The sequence below is a fragment of the Hyaena hyaena genome, unplaced genomic scaffold (genome assembly GCF_003009895.1).
Source record: "Hyaena hyaena isolate Hyena2069 unplaced genomic scaffold, ASM300989v1 scaffold_74, whole genome shotgun sequence".
Lineage (NCBI taxonomy): Eukaryota > Metazoa > Chordata > Mammalia > Carnivora > Hyaenidae > Hyaena > Hyaena hyaena.
The window spans coordinates 3,593,627-3,617,923 of record NW_024080706.1 but is presented as its reverse complement, the minus strand read 5'-3'; the positions used below and the strand labels follow the sequence as shown (position 1 = coordinate 3,617,923).

At 37.1% G+C, this 24,297-nt stretch overlaps 1 protein-coding gene across 1 annotated transcript; it reads left to right on the top strand.

The window, feature by feature from the left end:
- The first annotated feature begins 274 nt into the window (after positions 1-274).
- On the top strand, positions 275-24,248 carry EIF3M (eukaryotic translation initiation factor 3 subunit M). The gene is made up of 11 exons (XM_039233402.1): positions 275-397; positions 2,882-3,014; positions 4,159-4,297; positions 4,576-4,699; positions 4,858-4,952; positions 15,981-16,064; positions 17,041-17,140; positions 17,993-18,074; positions 22,471-22,614; positions 23,534-23,594; positions 24,054-24,248. Exons 1-11 carry the CDS (start codon positions 356-358, stop codon positions 24,172-24,174), a joined length of 1,125 nt encoding a protein of 374 aa, XP_039089333.1. The 5' UTR covers positions 275-355; the 3' UTR covers positions 24,175-24,248.
- The last annotated feature ends 49 nt before the right edge of the window (positions 24,249-24,297 follow it).

The window sequence follows — 24,297 nt, the reverse complement described above, 5'->3', positions numbered from 1 at the left end:
CTTTTGTTGACCGAACAGGCTTAACAATTCAAGAAGGTGGTGAGCTAACTAAGGCGCAAGGCGGGAGCTACCGCGAAGGTTAACAGGCGACACCATTCTAGAAGCTAGAAGCAAAGGGCGCGTACGGACACGGCCCCCTAGAGCGTGCCTGCGAAATCCGCCCCAGCACATCTACTCCGCCCTCAGAGGGCCGTGGGATCGGCCTCGTAGTCCCGCCCATTCCGGTGACCCCGCGTTACAAGATCGGCGCAGGGTAACCCGGAAGTGGTTGTAAGGCGCCTCAACGCGCCGCAGCTCCCTTTTCCGGTCGGCGTGGTTCTGAGAGCGGAGTCACCGCCGTGCCTGCGCCTTCACCATGAGCGTGCCGGCCTTCATTGACATCAGTGAGGAGGATCAGGTGTGCCCCCGGGCCGCGACCGCCGCCAGGGTGGGGTCTGGGGAGTCCTCAAGGGAATGAGGGGCCGAGGCGGGGCTGAGCCAGGACCAGGCGGGTGGGACGCCGCCCCGCGGAGCCCGCTCCGGAGCTGAGAGCGCGCGTTGCTTCCACACGCGAGTAGCGAGGCCGTGAGGCAAGGCGCTAATTTCTGGCCTGGAGTTGCATTAGCACGCTGGCCGTCGGTTCCACGGTTGGCCCGAGACTTTCCAGCCAGCTTCCTGGTTGGCATCGGGACTCCTCCAAACCGTGTCATTTCTGACGACACTACCTTTCGACTGACTGGGAAGGGTGTCGGCTTCCGCCTCCCAAGTGCAGCTACATCCGGAGTGGGAGGTGGCGAATCTTTAGACGGCGTAAGCAGTCTTGGGTAAAATAATTTTGTACAAAAAGTGAAAATGGCTTTATTATGCGATCACAGAGGCAGAGGTGACCCTATTTTATACATAGGCCATATCTTCTATTATTTCTTGTGCAGGAGTGAGGTTCTGAAACCTGAAAATAGAACGTCAGTTTCGCCCTCACATCTGGCGAACCATCCTAATATTTTATATTTCGGGCTCGGTCATTTGTATGCATGGCTTAATACTTAACATTTTTTCTCCCGTAACAAAAGTTAAGCTTTAGTTGATGGGAGTTAAAATAAACATGAAATGGATTTTTCTGTAAGTTGATTTTGTAGAACTGAAAACCGTGTAGTCGCAAGTGTTGTTTTATATTTTTTGCTACTCCACTTGGGTGGAAATTTGGCTTCCATAGAAAAAAACGCTGTTACTGCCCGAAGGTATCTCTTGGAATTACAGATGTGATTTCCTCCCCATGGTAAAAGTGCACATTTCTCACCCATGAAGAGCAAAGAAAGGGGGTGAGGAGAAAAGGCGAGGGAAGGAGTTGAGCACACTTAGAAAGGAAAATGTGGAAGACCATCAAAAAAGCGTATATGGATATTAATGGAGTGATGTTAGCAACAAATTGGCTATTAGATTACCCACAGAAAGTACTTGATTTAACATAGGAAGGAATTTGTAGCCCAGGAAGTTATTGTTATTGGCCACATTTCAGTTTTAAATGAAACATAGGTTATGCTACTCTTGTAATACATTAGTTTGACACCAGCTGTTCTTTTCAGGTAGATAAAGTGATTGCTTCAGAAATTTAACTTAAGGTTCTGTGTTTGAGTTCATCAGTGGAGTTCAGAATTTTGTCATTTGCTGTACCTCTCTACAACCACCTGGAGCCAGTGAGGATGACAGATAAAAACAATAAACCCATTGATTGATTCTTAGAAAAAGTTTGCAGTGTATCTACAAAGCAGAAGCTGAACAAATGCTTTTTTGTGTTTTTTTTTCTTGGACCATATTATGTTTCCTTTACAGAAAAACATGTTCCCCAGTGGTGTGTTTCTGCTCTTTGATATGGTGACATTTGTTTCATGAAATCTCGTTTATAATATCAATTCTCAGCGCTCACTTGGGGAGCATATATATGGTAATACCAGCTCATAGATGAAGTTACTATGTTGTTATCTGAAATTATAGCACCATCAGATCTACAGATAAAATGTACTTTTCTTAGGTAGTCAGGCATGTTGTGGGTTTAGAAAATGTGATACGTATGCATTTACGAATGGTATTTGTTCATCTCCCTCTTTCCTTTTCATTTTATTACTTTAAGTACTATCTACATTCATGTTTGGCTGCCATAAATACCAAGGCCTCAAAAGAAAAACTTAACTAAATATTATATATATGCATTAGAGTAGAAAATGTCTAAATACCTGAATGCGGTACTGTAGTTACGTATTTTAGGTCCAGGGGTGCATTCTGATCCAGATAGTATTTTGCATTCTAAAAGATTAGTTATATAGTAGTCCCAGTTTGAAAAGTATTATATGCAAGACATCATTCAAAGGCATCATCTTTTTTTATCTTTGTGTCTCCCAAAATGCTTGTCTCAGATAGGTTCTCAGACCTTTTATTGACAAATGATTACTTTCTTGCCAAGGTAATGGCACATGTCTAACTTTTTTAAATAGCTGTATTATGTAGCAATAAAATTGCACTTCTTTCAGACAAGTTGAATTTACCAAGTCAGATTAATTCTCCTCCACATATAGTTCTCTCCTCAAAAAAAGCTCCTCAAAAATGAAGTTTTTGCTATGCACTGGAAGTTCAATAGCATATAGGTGATAGAGAAATTCTGAAGGTGGTGGATGTGGGCCATAGTGGGTTTGTGTAGCCACTTGGTTTTGTTGAGGAAAACCTTTGGCTCCTGTGGGGTTGTGATGGGGCCTAAGGGTGAGGGAGAGACACTTCAACATAATAACTTAAATTGGTTGTCAAGTATGGTATTTACATCTTTTTCCCCCCAGAAAAAGAATGGTTTCAGAATTTGAATTTTGGTATTGTTGGTTTTACAGATGTTTATCAGTCTTACTTGATTCAACAGGCTGCTGAGCTTCGAGCTTATCTGAAATCTAAAGGAGCTGAAATTTCAGAAGAGAACTCAGAAGGTGGACTTCATGTAGATTTAGCTCAGATTATTGAGGCTTGTGATGTATGTCTGAAGGAAGATGATAAAGGTTTGTTTTTAATTTTTTGTCATGTTTCTTATTAATCATTAAGGATCTACTTTTAAATTTTTCTTGTAAATTCTGTTTGTTGTGGAACTGTTAAGCCCTGTAGTTTTTAATTTTTGCTTATACATTCAGTTTATACTTATGAAGAAACCTATTTTGACAAAACATCTTTTTTACATCAGTCATATTTTTTGAATGTTAGGTGCATACACTCAATACTGATAATTTCAGGATGAACTGAAGAAAAATGAAGCTCTTCTTTACTTTTCATAGGTTTACATTAATATCAGTTGGGACAGGGGCACATGGGTGGCTCAGCCGGTTAAGCTCCAACTTTGGCTCAGGTCATGATCTCAGGGTTCATGAGTTTGAGCCCCACATTGGGCTCTGTGCTGACGGCTCAGAGCCTGGAACCTTCTTCAGATTCTAGGTCTCACTCTCTGCTGTTCCCTTGCTTGTTTTTGCACGCACTTGCTCTCTCTCTCAAAAATAAAACATTAAAAAAAATTTAATATCGAATGGGGTATAATTTCAAGTAATCTAAGAGACATTTAATTACTTGGCTGGTTCCCTATTTATTGACATAAATGGGAAATTTTGAAAGTAGGGAATCCTGTGATCTTCAGTTAAGGTTTGAAATTAAACTTGGTATGTAGTTAATATCTTACGCTCAAAACTCAGTGATCCAGCCAGGAATTTGACAACTTTCATTTTTAAAATAATTTTCTGTTTATATGTAAAAGTTTTCTTCGGTTGGGAAAGCATTCTAGACTAAGACCTAACCAATAACTTGTAAATTATTGAATATTTTGTCAATAAAAATTGAAGCCATATATTAGACATGTAAATTAGTCTTTTCCTCTACTGGTTAAAAACCAAATCTTAGATAATAATTTCTTTTTTCTTTAATAAAATGTACAGATTGCTTTCTCAGTGTTAGCTATATAACAGAATTGGTTTCGTTTGAATTCACGTATATTTTTAGCATAATGCACACTATTGAAGTATTTTACAGTAGCTAGATCACATCTTCCTAAAGTGTCTTAATGTTAAATGGTCTTTACTATATTAAAACACTGGAAATACATAGTTAATTAGACACGCTAAATATGATATCATTGCTGTTGTGTTATCCATACATGTATAGATGTTGAAAGTGTGATGAACAGCGTGGTATCCCTTCTATTGATCCTGGAACCAGACAAGCAAGAAGCTCTGATTGAAAGCCTATGTGAAAAGCTGGTCAAATTTCGGGAAGGTGAACGCCCATCTCTGAGACTACAATTGTAAGTTAAGAACTGAAAGATTTGATTTGTCAAGGGGCTCTCTTTATGTTGGTGTCATTTAATGGTTAAAAGCAAGAATTCTGGAACTTGACTGTCAGCTGTGGCTCTTTTTAGTGTGACCTTGGACAAGTCATTTAACCTTCTGTGTCCCCCATTTCCCTTCTTGTAATATGAAGTATTAATATCTGTTTCAGATTTGTTCTGAGAGCAGATAATCTCAACTTAATCATCATAATTGCTGATCTCAAACACTCTTTTATTATTTGTTTGTTAACCAGGCTAAGCAACCTTTTCCATGGGATGGATAAGAATACTCCTGTAAGATATACAGTATATTGCAGCCTCATTAAAGTGGCAGCATCTTGTGGGACCATCCAGTATATTCCAACTGAACTGGATCAGGTGAGTTGTTATGTGGAATACTTGTTCTGCACATAAGAAGTATAGATTTATATTATAGCTTAAGTAAGTAGCAAATAGTATGTTCTAAAGTTATCTTTTAAATGATGAAAGTACATTCAGCTGTGTCACTAAATTTCTTGATTTTGTCAATCTTGTAGGTTAGAAAATGGATTTCTGATTGGAACCTCAGCACTGAAAAAAAACACACCCTTTTAAGGCTCCTTTATGAGGCACTTGTGGATTGTAAGAAAAGGTATTCACAATTAGTGTACTAACTTAAAACTTCACAGGCAATATAGCAATTGAGGCTGTTTTTAAAAACAAGTAGGGTGATTTTGCTCTGTTTTATTCTTTTTAAAAAAATTTTTTTAATGTTTATTTACTTTAGAAAGAAAGAAAGAGAGAGTGCGAATGTGGGGGAGGGGCAGAGAGAGAGGGAGACACAGAATCTGAAGCAGGCCCCAGGTTCTGAGCTGTCAGCACAGAGCCTGATGTGGGGCTGGAACGCACAAACCTCAAGATCATGACCTGAGCTGAAGTCGGACGCTTAACTCATTGAGCCATCCAGGCGCCCCCTCTGTTTTATTCTCCACAGAGTTGTTGTAAATGTATTTCTTTCTGTAAATTTCATCTAAGTTAAACATAATTACAAAGTTTAAAACTTATATCTTTCAACATTTTAAAAATCAAAACTTGCTTTTCCAAAAAATGGTACAGTTGTTCATGTGAAAGCTGTATATAACTTTAGACTAAGGTATTTAATGATGCTTTGATATGTTAGTATGAGGTAGTGCTCACGCTTTTACTTAATGATAGTGAGGGTTTATCATAGTTTCCACAAAGTTTCTTATATAAACAGTGCCCCCGAGATCAAATTCTGCAATAGACTCTACTAAATGAGTACCTATTTGGCTTCTGCAGGGTCTTTGGTTTCTGAGGCTTGTAATTCAGCCCAACTAACTTCATGCCCAAAGTATTTATTGTATATACCTGGTTTTAGAATGCTTACCAAATGATAGGTGTGGCTCAGTTTTCAGAACTAATATTGAAAGATAATTTTACCTTTTTGACCTAGCTTTTCAATTTCTCTTTTCACATAGTGGTTAAATACTTCTAGAAAAAGTAAACAGCCTCTTCTTTAGTTTTATTGTACAATTTTTATATGAGGTTTTAGTGCTGGGTATTTAACATACTAGAGAGGGTAAGCAAATTTTCTCCTATGTTAAGTAATGTAAACTTTTTGCAGACTACTTAAATTTAACAGGAGGAAATTTTTGTTGTGAAAGTTGGAACATTTTATCATAAAAGAAGAGAAGCAGGGGATCTTGCATTAATAGCCTGTTTCATTCTGATCAGTGGCTATTATATATTCTCAGACTTATGGCAGGATTCTAATATGTAGTTAGTAAAGTGTTAAGAGTAAATAGTTAATAACAAAGATGATTTCAAATGGAGAGAGCATTAAAAGCTGTTAGAGAAAGAATCCTTATTTTCATTCACAATTCAAAGGTGCCGGCTGTGGAGCCAGACTACTAGGATTCAAATCTTGGCTTACCTACTTGTTGTATGACCCTAAATAAATTACTTAACGTCTCTGTACCTTGGTTTCCAATTTCAAAGTGGAAATAATAGTGGTACTTACCTCTCATGGGGTTGCTGAAAAGATGATGACATATGCCTAAAGTTCTTACTGAGACAGCACTCATTAAAAGTTGGATATTACTCTCTCCTTTTCATTTTTCAGGCTCACCTTTAAGAGGTTAGTCTTTCTGGTAGAGTAATTTAAAATGATGAGTGTTAACAGTTTCCCTCTGAACATCTAGTGGTTATCAGAGATAATGACTACTCACCGGATGATTTCTCTAATTGCTGTTTAGAAGGTCCTTAGTCTGTTATATGTAGAAGGAAAGTGACTAAGGTTCTGAGGAATTCCAAATTTAGTTTTCAGAGAAATTGAAATAGGACATCAGTTCTCTGTGCTCTACCAGACATATCCCAATGTTAACATACTAGAAAATACCTGCAGCATTTGTCAGAGATGGTCACTCTTTCCTTTTGAACATTTTTTTCAGTTGGTTTTTGAAGCCTCCTTCCTTCTTCCTCTCCCCTCTTTATTGAAGTATAGTTGACATACCATATATTAATTTCAGGTGTACAACATAATGATTCTACATTTATCTACAAGGGGCTTCTTTCTCTTGATTCTTCTCTTCATTCACAACTTGTTTGTAGGTTCTTTGTTCTCTAAACATTAGGATAACTTACTCCTGGGACTTTTTCTTCTCAGTTACATTCATTTCCTGTGAATGTTGTTTCTGGCTTTTGCTGTGATTTTGGGGGAGGATGAGCACCAAATGCATTTTGAGTGAGACAATTTTTTGTAATTGCTAGGTTGTTAACGTGGAAGGCACTTCACAACCCTGGCCTCACCTACTAAAATGCCAGTGGGGTCTCCTAGTCATTAGGACAGCTGCAACAGCTTCCATGTATTTGCAAATACTCTGGTTCAAAGCAGCTACGGCCTTAGTGCTCTCATTCAGTTGCCTGCCTCTATTTTTTTCTTAAAGTTTATTTATCCTGAGTGGAGGAGGGGAGAGAATCCCAAGCAGGCTCTGTGCATTTAGCACAGAGCCCTGTGTAGGGCTCAATCCCACAAACTGTGAGATCATGACCTGAGCCGAAATCAAGAGCCAGATGCTTAACTGACTGAGGCACCGAGGCACCCCTACATGCCTTTCAGTACTGTCTGTATACTGGTGGTTTTCACATGTTTAATTCCTGTATTTCTTCTCTGAATTCCAAATATCTATTCCTGTTTAGCATCTCCTTTTAGGTACTCAGAAAACATCTCTAACTACATCTGCACAAGTGAGCCACTGATTTTTCCTTCTAAATCTGTTCTTTTACTTTTTCCAACTCAGGAAATCCCATTTCTGTACTTCCAGTTGCTCAAAACCCAAAACTGGGATTTCTTCATGATTCCTCTTTTTGTCTCATACTCCATATCCAATCCAGTATCACATCCTGTCAGCCCTGATAAATCTGAAGTCAGACCCACTTCTCATACTTCCATTGTTACCTTATGGTTCAAGCTACCATTATTTCTTACTTAGATTATTGACGTAGCCTCTCAGATGGTCTCTGTTTGGGGTCTTGTCCCCCTGTAGCCTGTTCTTAACACAGCTGCCAAAAATTAAAAAAAAAATTATGTTTATTTATTTTTGAAGAGATACAGAGAGTACAAGTTGGGGAGGGCCAGAGAGAGAGGGAGACACAGAATCGGAATCAGGCTCCAGGCTCCATGTTACCAGCACACAGCTCGATGCAGGGCTCATATGCAAACCATGAGATCATGACCTGAGCCAAGACCAAGAGTCAGACACTTAACTGCCTGAGCCACCCAGGTTCCCCTAGAAAGTTTTGTTTAATATGGAAGATCAGAATGGTGCCTGAGTGGCTTAGTCAGTTAAGTGCCAACTTTGGCTCAGGTCATGATCTCACAGTCAGTGTGTTTAAGCCCCACATTGGGCTGTGTGCTGACAGCATGGAGCCTGGAGTCTGTTTCGGATTCTGTGTCTCCCTCTCTCTCTGGCCCACCCGCGCGTGCTTTCTCGCTCGCTCTCTCTCTCTCTTTCTTTGTTTCTCCCAAAAGTAAATAAATATTAATATATGGAAGATCAGATATGTTTCCTCTCTATTCAGAACCCTCCAGTGGAGGTGCTTGGATGGCTCAGTCAGTTTAAGTGTCTGACTTTTGGTTTTGGCTCAGGTCATGATCTCATGGTTTGTGAGTGTGAGCCCCACATCCGGCTCTGCATTGACAGTGTGGAGCTGCTTGGGATTCTCTCTCTATTCCTCTCTCTGCCACTCCCCTGCTCACACTATGTTTCTCTCAAAATAAATAAACTTAAAAAAAAATCCATTCAGTCATTTCATTCCAAGTAAAAATAAAGCCAGCTCCAGAGTCAACAGACTTACTGTATTTTAATGTGTATTAACTGTCCTTGCTAGAATGTAAGTTTCATGAGTGCAGGGACTTTGTTCATTATTCAAGCGGTGTCTGACACATGGTAGGCACTCTATTTCTTGAAAGAATGCTTATTTCTGAAATATGTTGCAAAAGCAGTGGCTACAAGAAGCAGAGATGTAAGACCATATGAAGTGGTGGTTTATAGTATTAGAATGCATGCTCTTCCCAAAGGCTTTCAGATTTAAAAATGTTAAAACACCTTGTAAGTATAAAATCCCTGGCTTTCTCCCTGATTTCTAATGTTACAGAAATTAGTTTCCAGTATTTGAGTGTTGGTTTCTTCATTTCTTTATTTGTTTATTTTTAAAGCTTAATTCTTTGTTTTGTTTTTGTTTATTCATTTTGAGGGAGAGCTCTAGTGGGGAAGGGGCAAAGAGAAGGAGAATCCCACCAGGCTCTGTGCTGTCAGATGGATCTCGTGAGCTATGAGATCATGACCCGAGCTGAAGTCAAGAGTCAGATGCCTAACTGGCTGAGCCACCCAGATGCCCCAGTTCCTTCATTTCTAAGAACAGATATAGTCCAGTGGTCACTCTACAGTCTCTATTTTTCCTGACCTGTCAGCACCATGTGACTGTGGTACCCTTTCCCTCATAGAAACTTCTCTTGGCTTAGGTGAAACCCCTCATTTTTCTCCACCCTCTTTGGTAGTTCATTTTCAGACACCTATGTAAATTTTTCTTTCTCTGCTCTTTTAAATGCTAGTATTACTCAAGATTTGTCCTAGGACTCTTCTCATTCTCTCTGTTAGGTCATCTCATCTATTCCCATGGCTTCTGTCATCTGAACGAACGTGCATGTCTTTAACCCAGTCTTCTCTTATGTGCTTTGGATCTTTATGTTCAGCTGCTTTCTAGCTATGTTTGCCTGTTTTCTACTCAGGCGTGGCCTGTAGTTGCCTCAGACCCAACATGACCAAAATGAATTTTTCATTTTTCTCTTTCTATATTAGTCTCTATGTTCCTAAGTGAGACATTTTGAAGTGTAATCTTTTTATTTTCTCCTGTCTGTAACCATGATTTTGTGAAACACAACTTCCAGCACATTTTCCTTCATGATACATTATCAGTTCATAGGCATATAAAACCTTTCTGACATGGGCTCCTATCTACTGACCTAGCTTGGGCTTGGTGGATATGTTGATAATCATGCCATTTTTGTATGGTGTGTTGACAAACAAAAACCTTGTTGATAACGGATATTCCCTCCTCGCATTTCCTCCCACCCAGCACACAGCCTTCCTCTTGATTATCACACTCGAGACCTAGTGAACCTGTGTCAGCTGCAGAAGCACCCTCCTCTTTCCCAGTCTGGACCAGCCACTGGCTCCCTTTTTTATGGTCCGCAAGCTAAAAATGGTTTTTGCAGTTTTAAAATGGTTAAGAAAGAAAACCAAAGGGAGAATACTATTTTATGACATATGAACGTTATATGAAATTCAGATTCCAGTGTCCGTAAAATTTTAATGGAACACAGCCATACTTACTCATTTACAAATTGTCTACAGCTGCTTTTGCCAAGACTTAAGTAGTTGAAGCGGAGGCCATATGGCTTACAAAGCCTAAAATATTTACTGTCTGGCCTTTCACAGAAAGTTTGCCTGCCCTCGGTCTAGACGACCTATACACCACTTCGTTCCTCTGCCTAAAACACTCCTGTCATGTTTTGGTTAGATGCCTTTCTTCTACAGCACCCTCTACTTTTATCATGGCATGTAACGCCCTTTGTTGAAAGATTTGTGAGGTTGACGTTCAGGGAATGCTAGGAACCTTATTTGTCAACCATTGTGTATTCCCAAAGTGTTGGGCACGTTACGGGCTCTGGATGGATAAATGCTGCCCACCCTAAGGAAGCACAAGAGGCTGGCCATTTTATTGAAACATGAAGCTTCTGTCACTCTGCTGGTTTAAATTTTAAGAATTTTTTATGTGTGATTTTAAAATAACACATAAAATGTAATTTTTTTTCCTTCTGAATTAGAATTCTGAGATTCACCTTGCCCTTTTATTTATATTGGTGATGAGTGCAAATCATATAACATTTTCTTGAGTCCTTAATTATATGTCAGATACTGTGCACTTTAAATGGGTTATTTTATCTGTTATTTGTGAACTTAGATTTCTTCAGCTGCTAAGATATATTAGATTGAAGTATACTGTGGCTGCTAAAACTGGCAAATGAAATGCACATGTACTTACAGATTACAATGTCACAAAATGATTAACAATGAGTAAAACTGTACTTGGTCTTCCCTTTGCCTGGAAAGTTATCTTACCTTCCACCTCCAACACTTTTTTTCATGGCCAATTATTTTATGTCCTTTAGATTTCAGCTTCTGTATCATCCCTTCAGAGAGATTTTCACCTTTTGAGGAACCTCCATACTGTTTTCCACAGTGGCTGCACCAGTTTGCATTCCCATCAACAGTGCATGAGAGTTCCTTTTTCTCCACATTCTTGCCAACCCTTGTTTTTTGAGTTTTATATTTTATCCATTCGATGGGTGTGAGGTAACATTTCATTGTAGTTTTGATTCGCATTTCCCTTATGATGAGTGATACTGAGCATCTTTTCATGTGTTGGTTGCCATCTGTTTGTCTTCTTTGGAGTAAGTTTTTTTACCCAGTTTTTTTTTTTTTTTTTTTTTAAATGTTTTATTTATTTCTAGGAGAGAGAGAGAGACAGCGTGAGCAGGGGGGGGGCTGAGNTGAGCTGGCAGTCAGCACAGAGCCCGACGCGGGGCTCGAACCCACGAACCGCGAGATCATGACCTAAGCGAAAGTCGGACGCTTAACCGACTAAGCCACCCAGGCGCCCCTACCCAGTTTTTAAATTGGATTGTTTTTTGGGTTCTTGAATTGTATCAGTTCTTTATATATTTTGGATACTAACCATTTAAAAGATATGTCATTTGCAAGTATCTTCTCCCATTCCATAGGCTGTCTTTTTGCCTTGTTGATTGTTTCCTTTGCTGTGCAGAAGCTTTTTATTTTGACATAGTCCCAATAGTTTATTTTTGCTTTTATTTCTCTTGCCTCAGGAGACATATCTTAAGAAATGTACTACAGTCAGTGTCAGAGAATTTACTTCCTGTGGTCTCTAGGATTCTTATGGTTCAGGTCTCACATTGCAATTGGAGTTTATTTAAGAAAGTGATCCAGTTTCATTCTTTTGCATGTAGTTGTCCAGTTTTCCCATCACCATTTGTTGAAGAGACTGTCTTTTTTTCCCGTATTGGATATTCTTTACTTTTTTGTTGAAGATTAAGTGACCATATAATTGTGGGTTTATGAGTTTTCTGTTCTGTTTCATTGATCTATGTGTCTATGCCAGTAACATACGGTTTATTTTTTTATCATTTTTTTCTCCAATACCATACTGTTTTAATTCTTACCACCTTGTAATATCACTTGAAATCTGGAATTGTGATACCTCTAGTTTTTTCTTTTTATAGATTGCATTGACTACTCAAGTTTTTTGTGGTTCCATACAGACTTCAGAATTGTTCTAGTTCTGTAAAAAATGCTATTAGTATTTTGTTTTTTGTGGTTTTTTTTTTTAATTTTTTTATTTATTTCTAGGAGAGAGAGAGAGAGAGACAGTGTGAGCAGGGGAGGGTCAGAGAGAGAGGGAGTGACAGACTCCGAAACAGGCTTCAGGCTCCGAGCTGGCAGTCAGCACAGAGCCCGACGCGGGCCTCAAACCCACGAACCGCGAGATCATGACCTAAGCGAAAGTCGGACACTTAACCGACTAAACCACCCAGGCGCCCCAATGCTATTAGTATTTTGATAGGATTGCATTAAATGTAGAACTTGGTTGAGGTAGTATAGATATTTTAACTGTTCTTCCAACCCAGGAATATGTAATGTCTTTCCATATCTGCATCATCTTGAATTTGTCAGTGATACATAGTTTTCAGAATACAGATTTTTCATCCAACTTTATTCCTAGATATTTTAATGTTTTTTTGTATGATTGTAAGTGAGATTGTTTTCTTAATTTCTCTTTCTGCTGTATCATTATTAGTATATATAAAAGCAACATATCTGTACACTGATTTTTTTTTTTTTCCTGTGGTTTTACTGAATTCATTTATCAGTTCTGGTAGTTTTTTCAGAGTATTTTGTGTTTTCTATGTATAGTATCTGTCATCTGCAAATAAGAGTTTTATTTCTTCCTTACCAATTTGGATCCCTTTTATTTTTTATGTCGTCTAATTCCTGGCTAGGACTTCTAGTACTGTGTAGAATAAAAGTGGTGAGAGTGAACAACCTTGTCTTGTTCCTGGCCTTAGGGGAAAATCTCTCAGAGTACGATGTTGGCTGTGAGTTTTTCCATGTAAGGCTTTGATTATTTGGAGTTATGTTCCCTCTAGATCTGCTTTGCAGAGGGTTTTCATCGTGAATGGATGTTGTATTTTGTTGACATGCTTTTTCTACATCTTTTGAAATGATCATATGGTCCTTCTCCTTTCTCTTATTGATGTGATGTATCACATTGATTTGCAAATATGAACCACCCTTGCATTTCAGGAATAAATCCCACTTGATCACGGAGTATGATTTTTTTTTTTTTATGTTTACTGATTTTGAGAGAGCATGTGCACATATGCACACGTGACCAGAGGAGAGGTAGAGGGAGGAAAGACAGTCTCAAAGCAGGGTCCCCACTGTCAGCATAGAGCCTGATTGTGGGGCTCAATCTCACAACTGTGAGTTTATGATCTGAGCTGAAATCGAGTCAGACACTTAACTGACTGAGCCACCCAGGTGCCCCCGGAGTACGATTTTTTTAAATGTATTGTTAGATTCAGTTTGCCAATAATTTGTTGAGGATTTTTGCATCTATATTCATGAGCAATACTGGCCTATAGTTCTCTCTTGTGTGTGTGTGATGTCTTTATGTGGTTTTGGTATCAAGCCTCATAGAATGAATTCGGAAGTTTTCCTTTTCTATTTCTTGGAATGGTTTGAAAAGAATAGGTATTAATATTTCTTTAAATGTTCAATAGAATTCACCCATGAAGCCGTCTGGTCCTGGATATTTTGTTTTTTTCCAGGAGTTTTAAAATTACTGATTCAGTTTCATTTCTGTAATTAGTCTGTTCAAATTTTGTTTCTTCATGCTTTAGTATTGGTAGGTTATGTATTTCTAGGAATTTACCCATTTCTTCAGAGTTAATCCAATTTGTTGGCATATAGGCTTTTATAATATTCTGTTGACAGTTGTTTATTCCTGTGGTGTTGGTTATTTCTCCTCTTAGTGATTTTGTTTGTTTGGATCCTCTCTTCTCTCTCTCTCTCTCTCTGTCTTTTTTAATGTGTCTTGCTTAGAGGTTTATCAGTTTTGTTGATGTTTTCTGAGAAGCAGCTCCTGGTTTCATTGGTCTGTTTTTTTAGTTTCTGTGTCCTTTTTCTTCTTCTTCTTCTTCTTTTTTTAATGTTTTATTTATTTCTAGGAGAGAGAGAGAGACAGTGTGAGTAGGGGAGGGTCAGAGAGAGAGGGAATCACAGACTCTGAAACAGGCTCCAGGCTCTGCTGGCAGTCAGCACAGAGCCCGACGCGGGGCGCGAACCCACGAACTGCGAGATCATGAACTAAGCGAAAGTCGGACGCTTAACCGACTAAGCCACCCAGGCGCCCCATTCTTTTTCTTTTTTTAAGTTTATTTATTTATTTTGAGAGCACGTTGGGGAGGGGCAGAGAAAGGGAGACAGAGAGAGACTCCCAGGCAGGCTCCATGGTGTCTCCAGAGCCCAGTGTGGGGCTCAAACTCCTGAACCATGAGATCATGACCTGAGACAAAATCAAGAGCTTAGCTTAACCAGCTGAGCTCACCAGGTGCCCTTATATCATTTATTTCTTCTCTGATCTTTATTATTATATCTTTCCTTTTGCTGGGTTTGGGTTTTATTCTTTTTCTAGCTCCTTTAGGTATAAAATTAGCTTGCTTGTTTGAGATTTTTCTTGCTTCTTGAGGTAGGTCTGTATTACTGTAAACTTCTCTCTTAGAATCTCTCTTAGAACCACTTTTGCTGCATCCCAAAGATTTGGACCTTTGTGTTTTCATTTTCAATTGTTTCCATGTAATTTTTTATTTCTTTGGTTTCTTGGTTGACTGATTCATTGTTTAGTAGCATGTTACTTAGCCTCCTTGTATTTATTTGTGCTCTTCCCAGATTTTTTCTTATGGTTGATTTCTAGTTTCACAGTGTTGTGGTCAGAAAAAATGCATGGTATGATTTTGATTTTTTTTTTAATTTGTTGAGACTTGTTTTGTGGTCTGTTCTGTGGTCTATTCTGGAGAATGTTTTGTGTGCACTTGAAAAGAATGTGTATTCTGTTTTAGGATGGAATGTTCTGAGTATGTCTGTTAAATCCATCTGGTCTAGTGTGTCATTCAAAGCTACTGTTTCCTTGTGGTTCTGTTTGGATGATCTGTCCCTTGATGTAAGAGCAGTGTTGAAGTCCTCTACTCTTACTGTATTACTATCAATTCTTTCTTTTATGTTTGTTATTAACTGTTTTATATATTTGGTCGCTTCCATGTTGGGCGCATAAATGTTTACAATTATTATATTCTCTTGTTGGAGTGTCCCGTTTATGATTATGTAGTGTGCTTCGTCTCTTGTTACATACAGTCTTTGTTTTAAAGTCTATTTTGTTTGATGCTACCTTGGCTTTCTCTTGACATCCATTTGCATGTTAAAGGTTTTTCTGTCCCCTTTCAGTCTATAAGTGTCTTTTTGTCTGAAATGAGTCTCTTACATGCAGCATGTAGATGGGTCCTGTTTTTTTTTTAATCCACTGTGTCACCTTGTGTCTTTTGATTGGCATGTTTAGTCCATTTACATTCAGAGTAATTATTGATGGATATGTATTTATTGCCAGTTTATTACTTTGTGGTTATTTCTACAGATTTTCTCCAATCTTCTCTTGTTCTTTCATGGTTTGTTGACTTTTTTTAGTGATATACTTGGATTCCTTTTTCTTTATTCTTTGCATATCTGTTACTTTTTTTTGTTTGTTTTGTGGTTACCATCATGGCACTTACTTTTAATTTTTCCTTAGTTTTTGGTCTTTTCCTACCAGAAGGAAAATTCCATGATTTTTCCCACAGAGAGGGACCATGTCTCTGGGGCACCATTGTGTGTATCATCAGCATAGTACTTAGTACATAGTAAATATTTTTGAGTGAATGTTTGGCTGTAAGATATTCTGAAGTTTCTAAAGCAGTATTTCTTTTTAGTGATGCTGCTTCGAAAGTCATGGTGGAATTACTAGGAAGTTACACAGAGGACAACGCTTCCCAGGCTCGAGTTGATGCCCACAGGTAATGTTATGCACGTTTTTGTTCTAATGGAGGCTGCCTGCAGCTTGGAGGTTGAGCAGCCGTGTTTCTTATACAGCAGAAATTATGTCTGCATCTCTCAGTGATCCAGAGCCATTTGATACTGTGTGCTCTGTGGTGATCCCACTAGAGATACCAAAAGTTCAGGGTTTGTTACTGGAATAACCAAGATTGCACGTGGAATAATAGCCACATGGTGTTTTCTGTTTAGGGTATTGCTGGTATGGATGTGATAACCCCAACCTGAGAAGTAGAATTTAATCTTGGGTTGATAAGGTATATAAATGAGGAAAAGTTGGTGGCTTGCTAAAAGTTAGCCCATTGCTAATGAGAGTAAGGGCTTCTAACAATCCTAAGTCTACTTAGTGGCAATAATAGAATCAGTTTCTTAAATCTAGGAAATGGAAATAATCTCATTATAGGGTGTGGCTTCACAGGGACCTGTATGTGATAGGTGTTGCTAGAAAGTGTAGTTTGTGGAAGAGGTCTCTAACTGTGAGGTACAGATTGCCTGCATTCAGATACTCCACCACTTAATTCGTACTTATTGCGTAAGTTCTTTCTGAGCCTGTTTCATCACTGATAAAACTAGCATGATAATACTGTCTGTTGGTGTGTTGTGACGATCAAGTGAGGTAATGCATGTAAAGCACTTAACTCAGTGTCTGGCACATGGTAAGATGGCACTGCTCTTTTACTTTGATTACTTTGGTCATGCTTTCTCTCCAGCTGCATTTTTGTCTACAATTACTTTATTGTTTTGTTTTGTTAAAACAGATATACCTGATAAATAGATGTACTGGCCGGTTTTAATCCCAATCCTGTAACTTTTTTATGCTGTGTATACATTGAACTCTTAGATATTTTACTGAACTCAGTATCTTCTGCAGTCTGTGAAAGGCTGGTGAAAAGTTTCTGAATCTCAGGAATGAGTTTGTATTTTTGTTTTGTAATTAAGGTGTATTGTACGAGCATTGAAAGATCCAAATGCATTTCTTTTTGACCATCTTCTCACTTTAAAACCAGTCAAATTTCTGGAAGGCGAGCTTATTCATGATGTAAGTACTTTATCTTTTATATGGAAAATGTTCTCTTTTCCAAATGTAACATTACTAAAGCAGAGCTTTTTTCCCTTATATTCATGAGCATGACTGTTAGATCTGGAAAGACCATTGGTTTTTTTTTTTTTATTGTTTTATTTATTTCTGAGAGAGAGAGAGAGAGCATGAGCAGAGGAGGGTCAGAGAGAGAGAGAGAGAGAGAGATACAGAATCTGAAGCAGACTCCAGGCACTGAGCTAGCTGTCAGCACAGAGCCCGACGCGGGGCTCAAACCCACAAATCATGAGATCATGACCGAAGCTGAAGTTGGACACTCAACCGACTGAGCTACCCAGGTGCCCCAGACCATTGTTTTTTCATTTTATATCAGGAACAGAATGATATTTAGGACCAGCCTTTTTTCCCAATCACTGAATGTACCTGTTCTTTTCTTCCTTTCCTTCATCTCTTTATTTGCCTGCCTGTTAGGAACTTAAATAGTACAAATTTCTTTTTATATGTAGTGTCAGCTAGCCCCATTTGTGAGTATAAATCTGATATTTAAAAACACATGAACATACTTTTCAAGTAGAGGTATAAATACATACATGTTGGATTAATTTCCATTTGTACTATGCCTTCCTTTATTGCTCATGGTAGATCACTTAGAGCTCACTGAATTTACTGAATCTTTCAACTAAGTGAGTCTTAATGAAAGCAAATGGTTTAGATGGTAATTTTATCAAATAGATTGAAATTTCTGCACTGAAGGAGCATAGAGAGTTTTATTGCTCAAAGTGTCTTAAAAATATCTTGAGTATAAATCTTGATTCGGTATTGAATATTTTATCTTTATTTTTCTATCTGTAGCTTTTAACCATTTTTGTGAGTGCTAAGTTGGCATCATATGTCAAGTTTTATCAGAATAATAAAGACTTCATTGATTCACTTGGTAAGTTTTGGAGTTTATTCTTGGGAGGGGTACAGAGAAAAAGGGGAACATGTAATTCTTGAACGCTCATATACTGTGAGATCCAGTAGATATGACCATGGCCTTTTGTGTAGATTATCCTAACCATTGGTGTATGATAGAACAGCAGCAATCCTAGGTGGACAGTTTAAAAGATTACTCAGAATAAATTGGGAATTGGAAACCAAGAAGGTGTAAGGGGTAGTATTTGTGGTAGAAAGAACATGAAAACTAACTAGGAGTCAGAAAGCCTGGGCCTTTTTTTTTTTTCTCTCCATAAGAACTTGTTGGACTTTAGGCCTTTCTTCTAGATCTACAAGACCCAGCTGCATTGAGGTAAAGTTCTAGCAAGAAGCAAGTGCTTAGAGGAAATTCAGGTAGAAATAGTTCCACTGATTATATGTGTTTTTAAATTGTGGATGGGGATGGAGCAGAAAAGCAACTTCAAGGGTCACTATTAATTTGATCATAATGATGACTTTTAGAAGTACTCATTTTATTTTTTATTTAAAAAAATTTTTTTATTTATTTTTGAGAGAGAGAGAGACTGCGTGAGCAGGGGAGGGTCAGAGAGAGGGAAATACAGAATCTGAAACAGGCTCCAGGCTCTGAGCTGACGGTCAGCACAGAGCCCGACACAGGGCTTGAACCCACGAACCGTGAGATCATGACCTGAGCCTAAGTCAGACGCTTAACTGACTGAGCCACCCAGGCGCCCCAAAGTACTCATTTTAATAGCTGACAAAATTTGATGACTAAAGCTACTTTAGTATTTAAAATTCAATTATTTGTTTGTAAAAGACCTTTTATTCCTCACATTTTGGGTGCTTTAAAAAAAAAAAGCCACAGTTACATAATTGAAACAAATGGTTTTTTCCCCTTCTAATATATTTTATGTTTGGTGCACACACACCTCATACCCACCTCTCCCCTACCGTCAACAGATTCTAAAAGTGTATGGTATTGTTAGATCTAAGTGAAGCTGTAGGTGGAATTGGAAATGGAGTTACATGACGGGAGAAACTTTCTTAACTACAGCTTGTTGAAGACCGTGTAGTCTTAGCTTGATATGATTTTAATCTTTGAGTTTTCTTTCTAGAGCATCAGAGCTTAGTGTTTGCTAAATTGAATCTTACCCTTACTGAGCAAATTCTATATGCATTCAGTATTTTATTTCCTTCTGGTGCATAATTTTAACATACTAAAATTCAAAGAGAAAAACAAAATTTCTAATTGAACAGATTTAAATTATTCTAAAACAACCATTTTTTGAGAGTGAAGTCAACTATGAAACTAAGGTACTTTATTTTTCTACTAGGCAGTAATCAAAATACCTTAGAGGTTGGTTATAGTTTCTGTGTTAATATTGAATTGTTAGCTTCCTGGTTTGGGATATAGATGAAGAATACGTTTATAATTTATTTTGATTATATTATTAGTCGTCAATTTGGTGATCATTAATTCCTATCACTTGTACATTTTTGTGCAGCCATTGGAATTAGGGAAGATTGAATTATTCCCCACATACTAAGGCGTTTGAAATACACCAAGATAAAGTAGATGCAAGTGTGTTTGTGTAGAATGCTTTGCCAGGTGCACTAGGCCCAGAAAACCACATTCTGTCCCAGTTAATTTGTTTTGTGGCATGAAGCTATGTGATGGAATGTTAATGTCAGCAACCTCTTTATTTACGCACCAAGGAAAAAGGAGTAGTAATTAACACTTTGACACTCCCCCATTGATGTGTAATTGACTGTTTCAAAGGAGCACTGGTTCATAAGCTATTGCATGCATTAAAATTACGTTTTCTATATTGGAGCATTTTAAGACAGGGGTCAGTGACAATGCAGAAATTGCTCAATGATGCACATTTTTTTATTACTGCATTAAGGTTTTGACATATTAGTAATGAATAAATGTTTCCATAAAATTAGATTTTTTTTAACTTTAAAATTGAAATATGACACAGAACATTGTGACTTCCTCTTTGAAGGTAATGTTCTAGTTTCATGAAACAAAGCACAGCTTTCTACAAGTCTTTAACACATACTTCACTGGCTTAATAGTTTTGATTTTGAGAACAGGAGTTCTAATGGCTTTAAGTTTGGGTCTTTGAAAGTATTGACTTTAACCATCAATTTGAAATGTTTTTAACTGCCAGTTTCCACATGTAAGACAGATAATGGTTTTACATGATTCACTGTAGAAATATTCATTTATCTGATAAAGTTTTGAAATTTATGGCAAGCTTGTAACTACACAAAGGGTAGCAGAAAAGAGTTTTATTTATATCAGAAAATATTTTTTTATTATATCTAAAAAACTACGAGTGTCTGTCATTTTATCATACTGAGAGAGAACTGTATGTGTCCAGAGAACTGGGAATATTAAGGAATTTTCTTGTATTTGAAAATATTTAGTAGTAGTTCTTTGTGATGGGAAAACATAGAGTAACCTTTCTAATTTATGTTATCAACTCGGAATCAAATTCCCTGTTTTGCCTTTAGTTTCTTGAACATGTATGCAAATTAGCAATCTTTCATTAGAAATTTGTAAAAGATGCTTTAGCAAAACATCTTATTAAATGTGTGTACTTTTGGTTTTACATGTATTACTAACATTTATTACAACTGGTTATTGCGGGTGTCTCAGTTCTACAGGTGGCTTCAGTTTGTCAAAAACAAGTTTTATTAACACTGACAACTTGGGCCAACAGTAAGCATTATCTTGTGTCAACTGAATTGCCCTAACATGTCTACATGTAATCTGGTGTTATACAGTTGCTACCTTCTTGCTTCAGAAAGTTAATCAGCATCTAATTTGCATTTGTTAATTAGGGTTAATGTGCACTAATTGATTTTTCGATGCTTGTAGATTTCCATTAAACCCGTTTAGCAATACTTACTTGGATACCTCATTCATTTGAGTTATGATGATCATGTTTTTGTTGAATCTGTGCCAAATAGAAAGCCTGCATCATAATTACAGCTAATTAACAGATGATTATGCCCTATATTAATGGGCTTCCCTTGTCTTCTGCTAATATGTTATAAATTTCAAGTTTATTTATGGAGTGCTTAGAACTTTTTTAACAATAGAAACTTGAGGCTCTTATTAGAGAGTACATGATCGATCATTTGCTCAGTTTACATTATTTGAAATTTTAGAGAAAAGGAACTTAAAATTTTAGATTAATCTTAGAAGCTTATTTTATATAATAAGTTAGCATCAAATCAGGTATATATGATATTGTGTTATAATTCAGCTTCTTTCACTTAGAAACAGGTAATAATTGGAATACTCAGAATTTGTAAATATTTATTTGTGTTATTAGTTGCTTATTTTATAAGTGAATGTATTTTAAGACCTAGTACTGTTACTTTGACTATAAGTCATTTAAAACTCTTTGCTCTTCAGACTTGGTTTTTAAAAGTGAAAGCATCAGGACTAGTAATTTGTTAAGTTTCCTTTTGGGTTTAACAGTTTTTTGTGTTCTGAATAATTGTAACCACAGGTTTCACTAGAAATTATAAGGCAGATTTTGAATTATACGTACAGTTTTCTACTTCAAGTATCCCTGTTAATGGTACTGTTCCGTTTTATCTAGTACTAATCAGTGTCGCCTATAATTGTTAAATGATAAACACACTTTTGCAGTTTTTACTTAAGTGCTAAATCCAAAGTGACCTGAAGGGAAATGGAATGTTTTTATAACTGAATGTATATGAACATATTTTAAGGCTTCATGTTTACTAATAATACTGACAAACAAAAAGTAAATAAGCCTGTGTTTAAATGGAGAAAAAGTTTAAGTAATTAAGTAAAAATGTTCTTAAGAAATAAACTTTTTATATTTTATCTCCTAAAATGTATAACTATAAAACATGTAAAATGTGTAGAACTTTAAGGGCTTAAAAAATACCATTTTATAGCCTTTTTTTTTTTTTTAATGTTTATTTTATTCTTGAGAGAGAGTATGAGCAGGGGAGGGGCAGAAGGAGAGGGGGAGACAGAATCCAAAGCAAGCTCCAGGCTCTGAACTGTCAGCATCTGAGAGCCCAGTGCAGGGATCAAACTCCTGAGCCATGAGATAATGACCTGACCGAAGTCAGATGCTTAACTGACTAAGCCATTGAGGTGCCCTTACAGCACTTTCTTCGAACCTGTCACCTGTGGCAGTGTAGTAGTAAAGAAATGTAGCTCTAGAAAAATATTTGAAATGTTCCACAATTTATTTATGGGGTCAGTTATGGTTTGCAAATATAAGCAGCTTTGTCAGAATTACTCTGTAAGTGCTCAGTGACTTCCATAAAAGTTTGGCACAAGAGTTGTAATTGTTCAGATCTTTAACTAGTGTGGCTTTACCACTGTTATTCAGGTCTGTTACATGAACAGAATATGGCAAAAATGAGACTGCTTACCTTTATGGGAATGGCAGTGGAAAATAAAGAAATTTCTTTTGACACAATGCAGCAAGAACTTCAGATTGGAGCCGATGATGTTGAAGCATTTGTTATTGATGGTAAGGCACTTAGAACATTTTCATTTTTTTTCCCTAAAACTTCTAACTTGTGGAATAGATTTTACATCTTGTAGAAGATTTTATATCTTGAAACCGAGTCATATGCTAGCAAAGCTAGATTCTCTTATAACAGATGTGTATGTTTAGTACAACTGCAGACTATATTTGTAGTAGGGTGAAAATCCAGTGGAAATACAAATTGCTATGTGGTTTTTTTGTTCTATCCTTTGAAATATTGAATAAGGGCCTTTAGGCAGTATACCACAGTGGTTAAGAGCCTAGATTTTAGTACCAGACCTGGGTTTGAGGGTCAGGTCTTCCTCTGTGAAAGAGGAAAGTAGTTGTTACTATGTGGTTGTGAGAATTAAATGAATGAATGGAGGTAAAACACTAAGCCGAGTGCCTGGCACATAGTAAATGATCTGTAAATATTGATCATTATCAGTTTTTTACAATTGGCCAGAAATAATTGCATTATGAAGTGATTTAATTGTTACTCGAATTTCTTTCTGGGCTTTTTAAATTTGAAAGGGGAATTGTACGGTCAGGAATAATAAAACATACAGAAATGTTGACATGGTTTCTTTGTGATGCTGAGTCTCAAATGGTCCTATAAAGAAGTAATATTAGGAAATGAGTGTTTTCCCCCATATGTGATTGTAGGGGAGAACACTTAAAATTGGTAAAACTGTGTGTGATATTCGGTGTATATTTGCCTGCCCAGCAACCATAGGACAAATGCATGACCTTCCTCTTGGTTCCATCACATTGCTGTACTTGTTACTAGATTCAAAGAGCCAGTTTGTAAAATAATGTTTGAAAATTGTATAGTTTTATTGTGGCTTACTTAGTTTTTTATCTTAGCTGTTTTTCTTGGGAATTTTCCATGTAACATATCATGTAAAACCTCTTTTTTCAGCGGTAAGAACTAAAATGGTCTACTGCAAAATTGATCAGACCCAGAGGAAAGTAGTTGTCAGGTAAGGCACTTAAGACTTTGCAGCATTTTGTAGAACAATTTAGTTTGTTCTGATTATTTCATTTATATGTTTAGAGAACGAAGGTGGTGTTCTTATCAGTTGACTGTAGTTAAATAGTTGCTATTTATCATAATTTTATTAAAGTTCAGACTGAATGTGATTAGCTTATTTAATGAAAGAGTCCTATTTTCCAGCACATTTCATTTAATGGCTCAGCATTGGCTAGAATACTAATGACTTTTGTGTCTGGTTTATGTAGTTCAGGAAAATAGAACATTTAGGATCAATATGGTAAAGATTCTTTAAAAATAATTTAGAATTGTAAGAGAATTAGAAGCATATGTCTTTTATTATATTTAACTTTGTTTTTAGCTAGAAACAAGTGTGTAGTATTGTAAAAGAATGCCAGAAGGATAAAAGATTGACTAACAACTTTGTTTTTAATTTTTCAATTTTTAGTCATAGTACACATCGGACATTTGGAAAACAGCAGTGGCAACAACTGTATGACACACTTAATGCCTGGAAACAAAACTTGAACAAAGTGAAAAACAGCCTTTTGAGTCTTTCTGATACATGAATTTTTATGCTATATAGAAAATTTTGTTCTTTTTGGAAAAAATCCAAATCATAGTAAAACAAACTTTAATTTGACTACAGTCTGGACATTAATTGTCTTAAAAAATGTAAAAAGTCACAAATT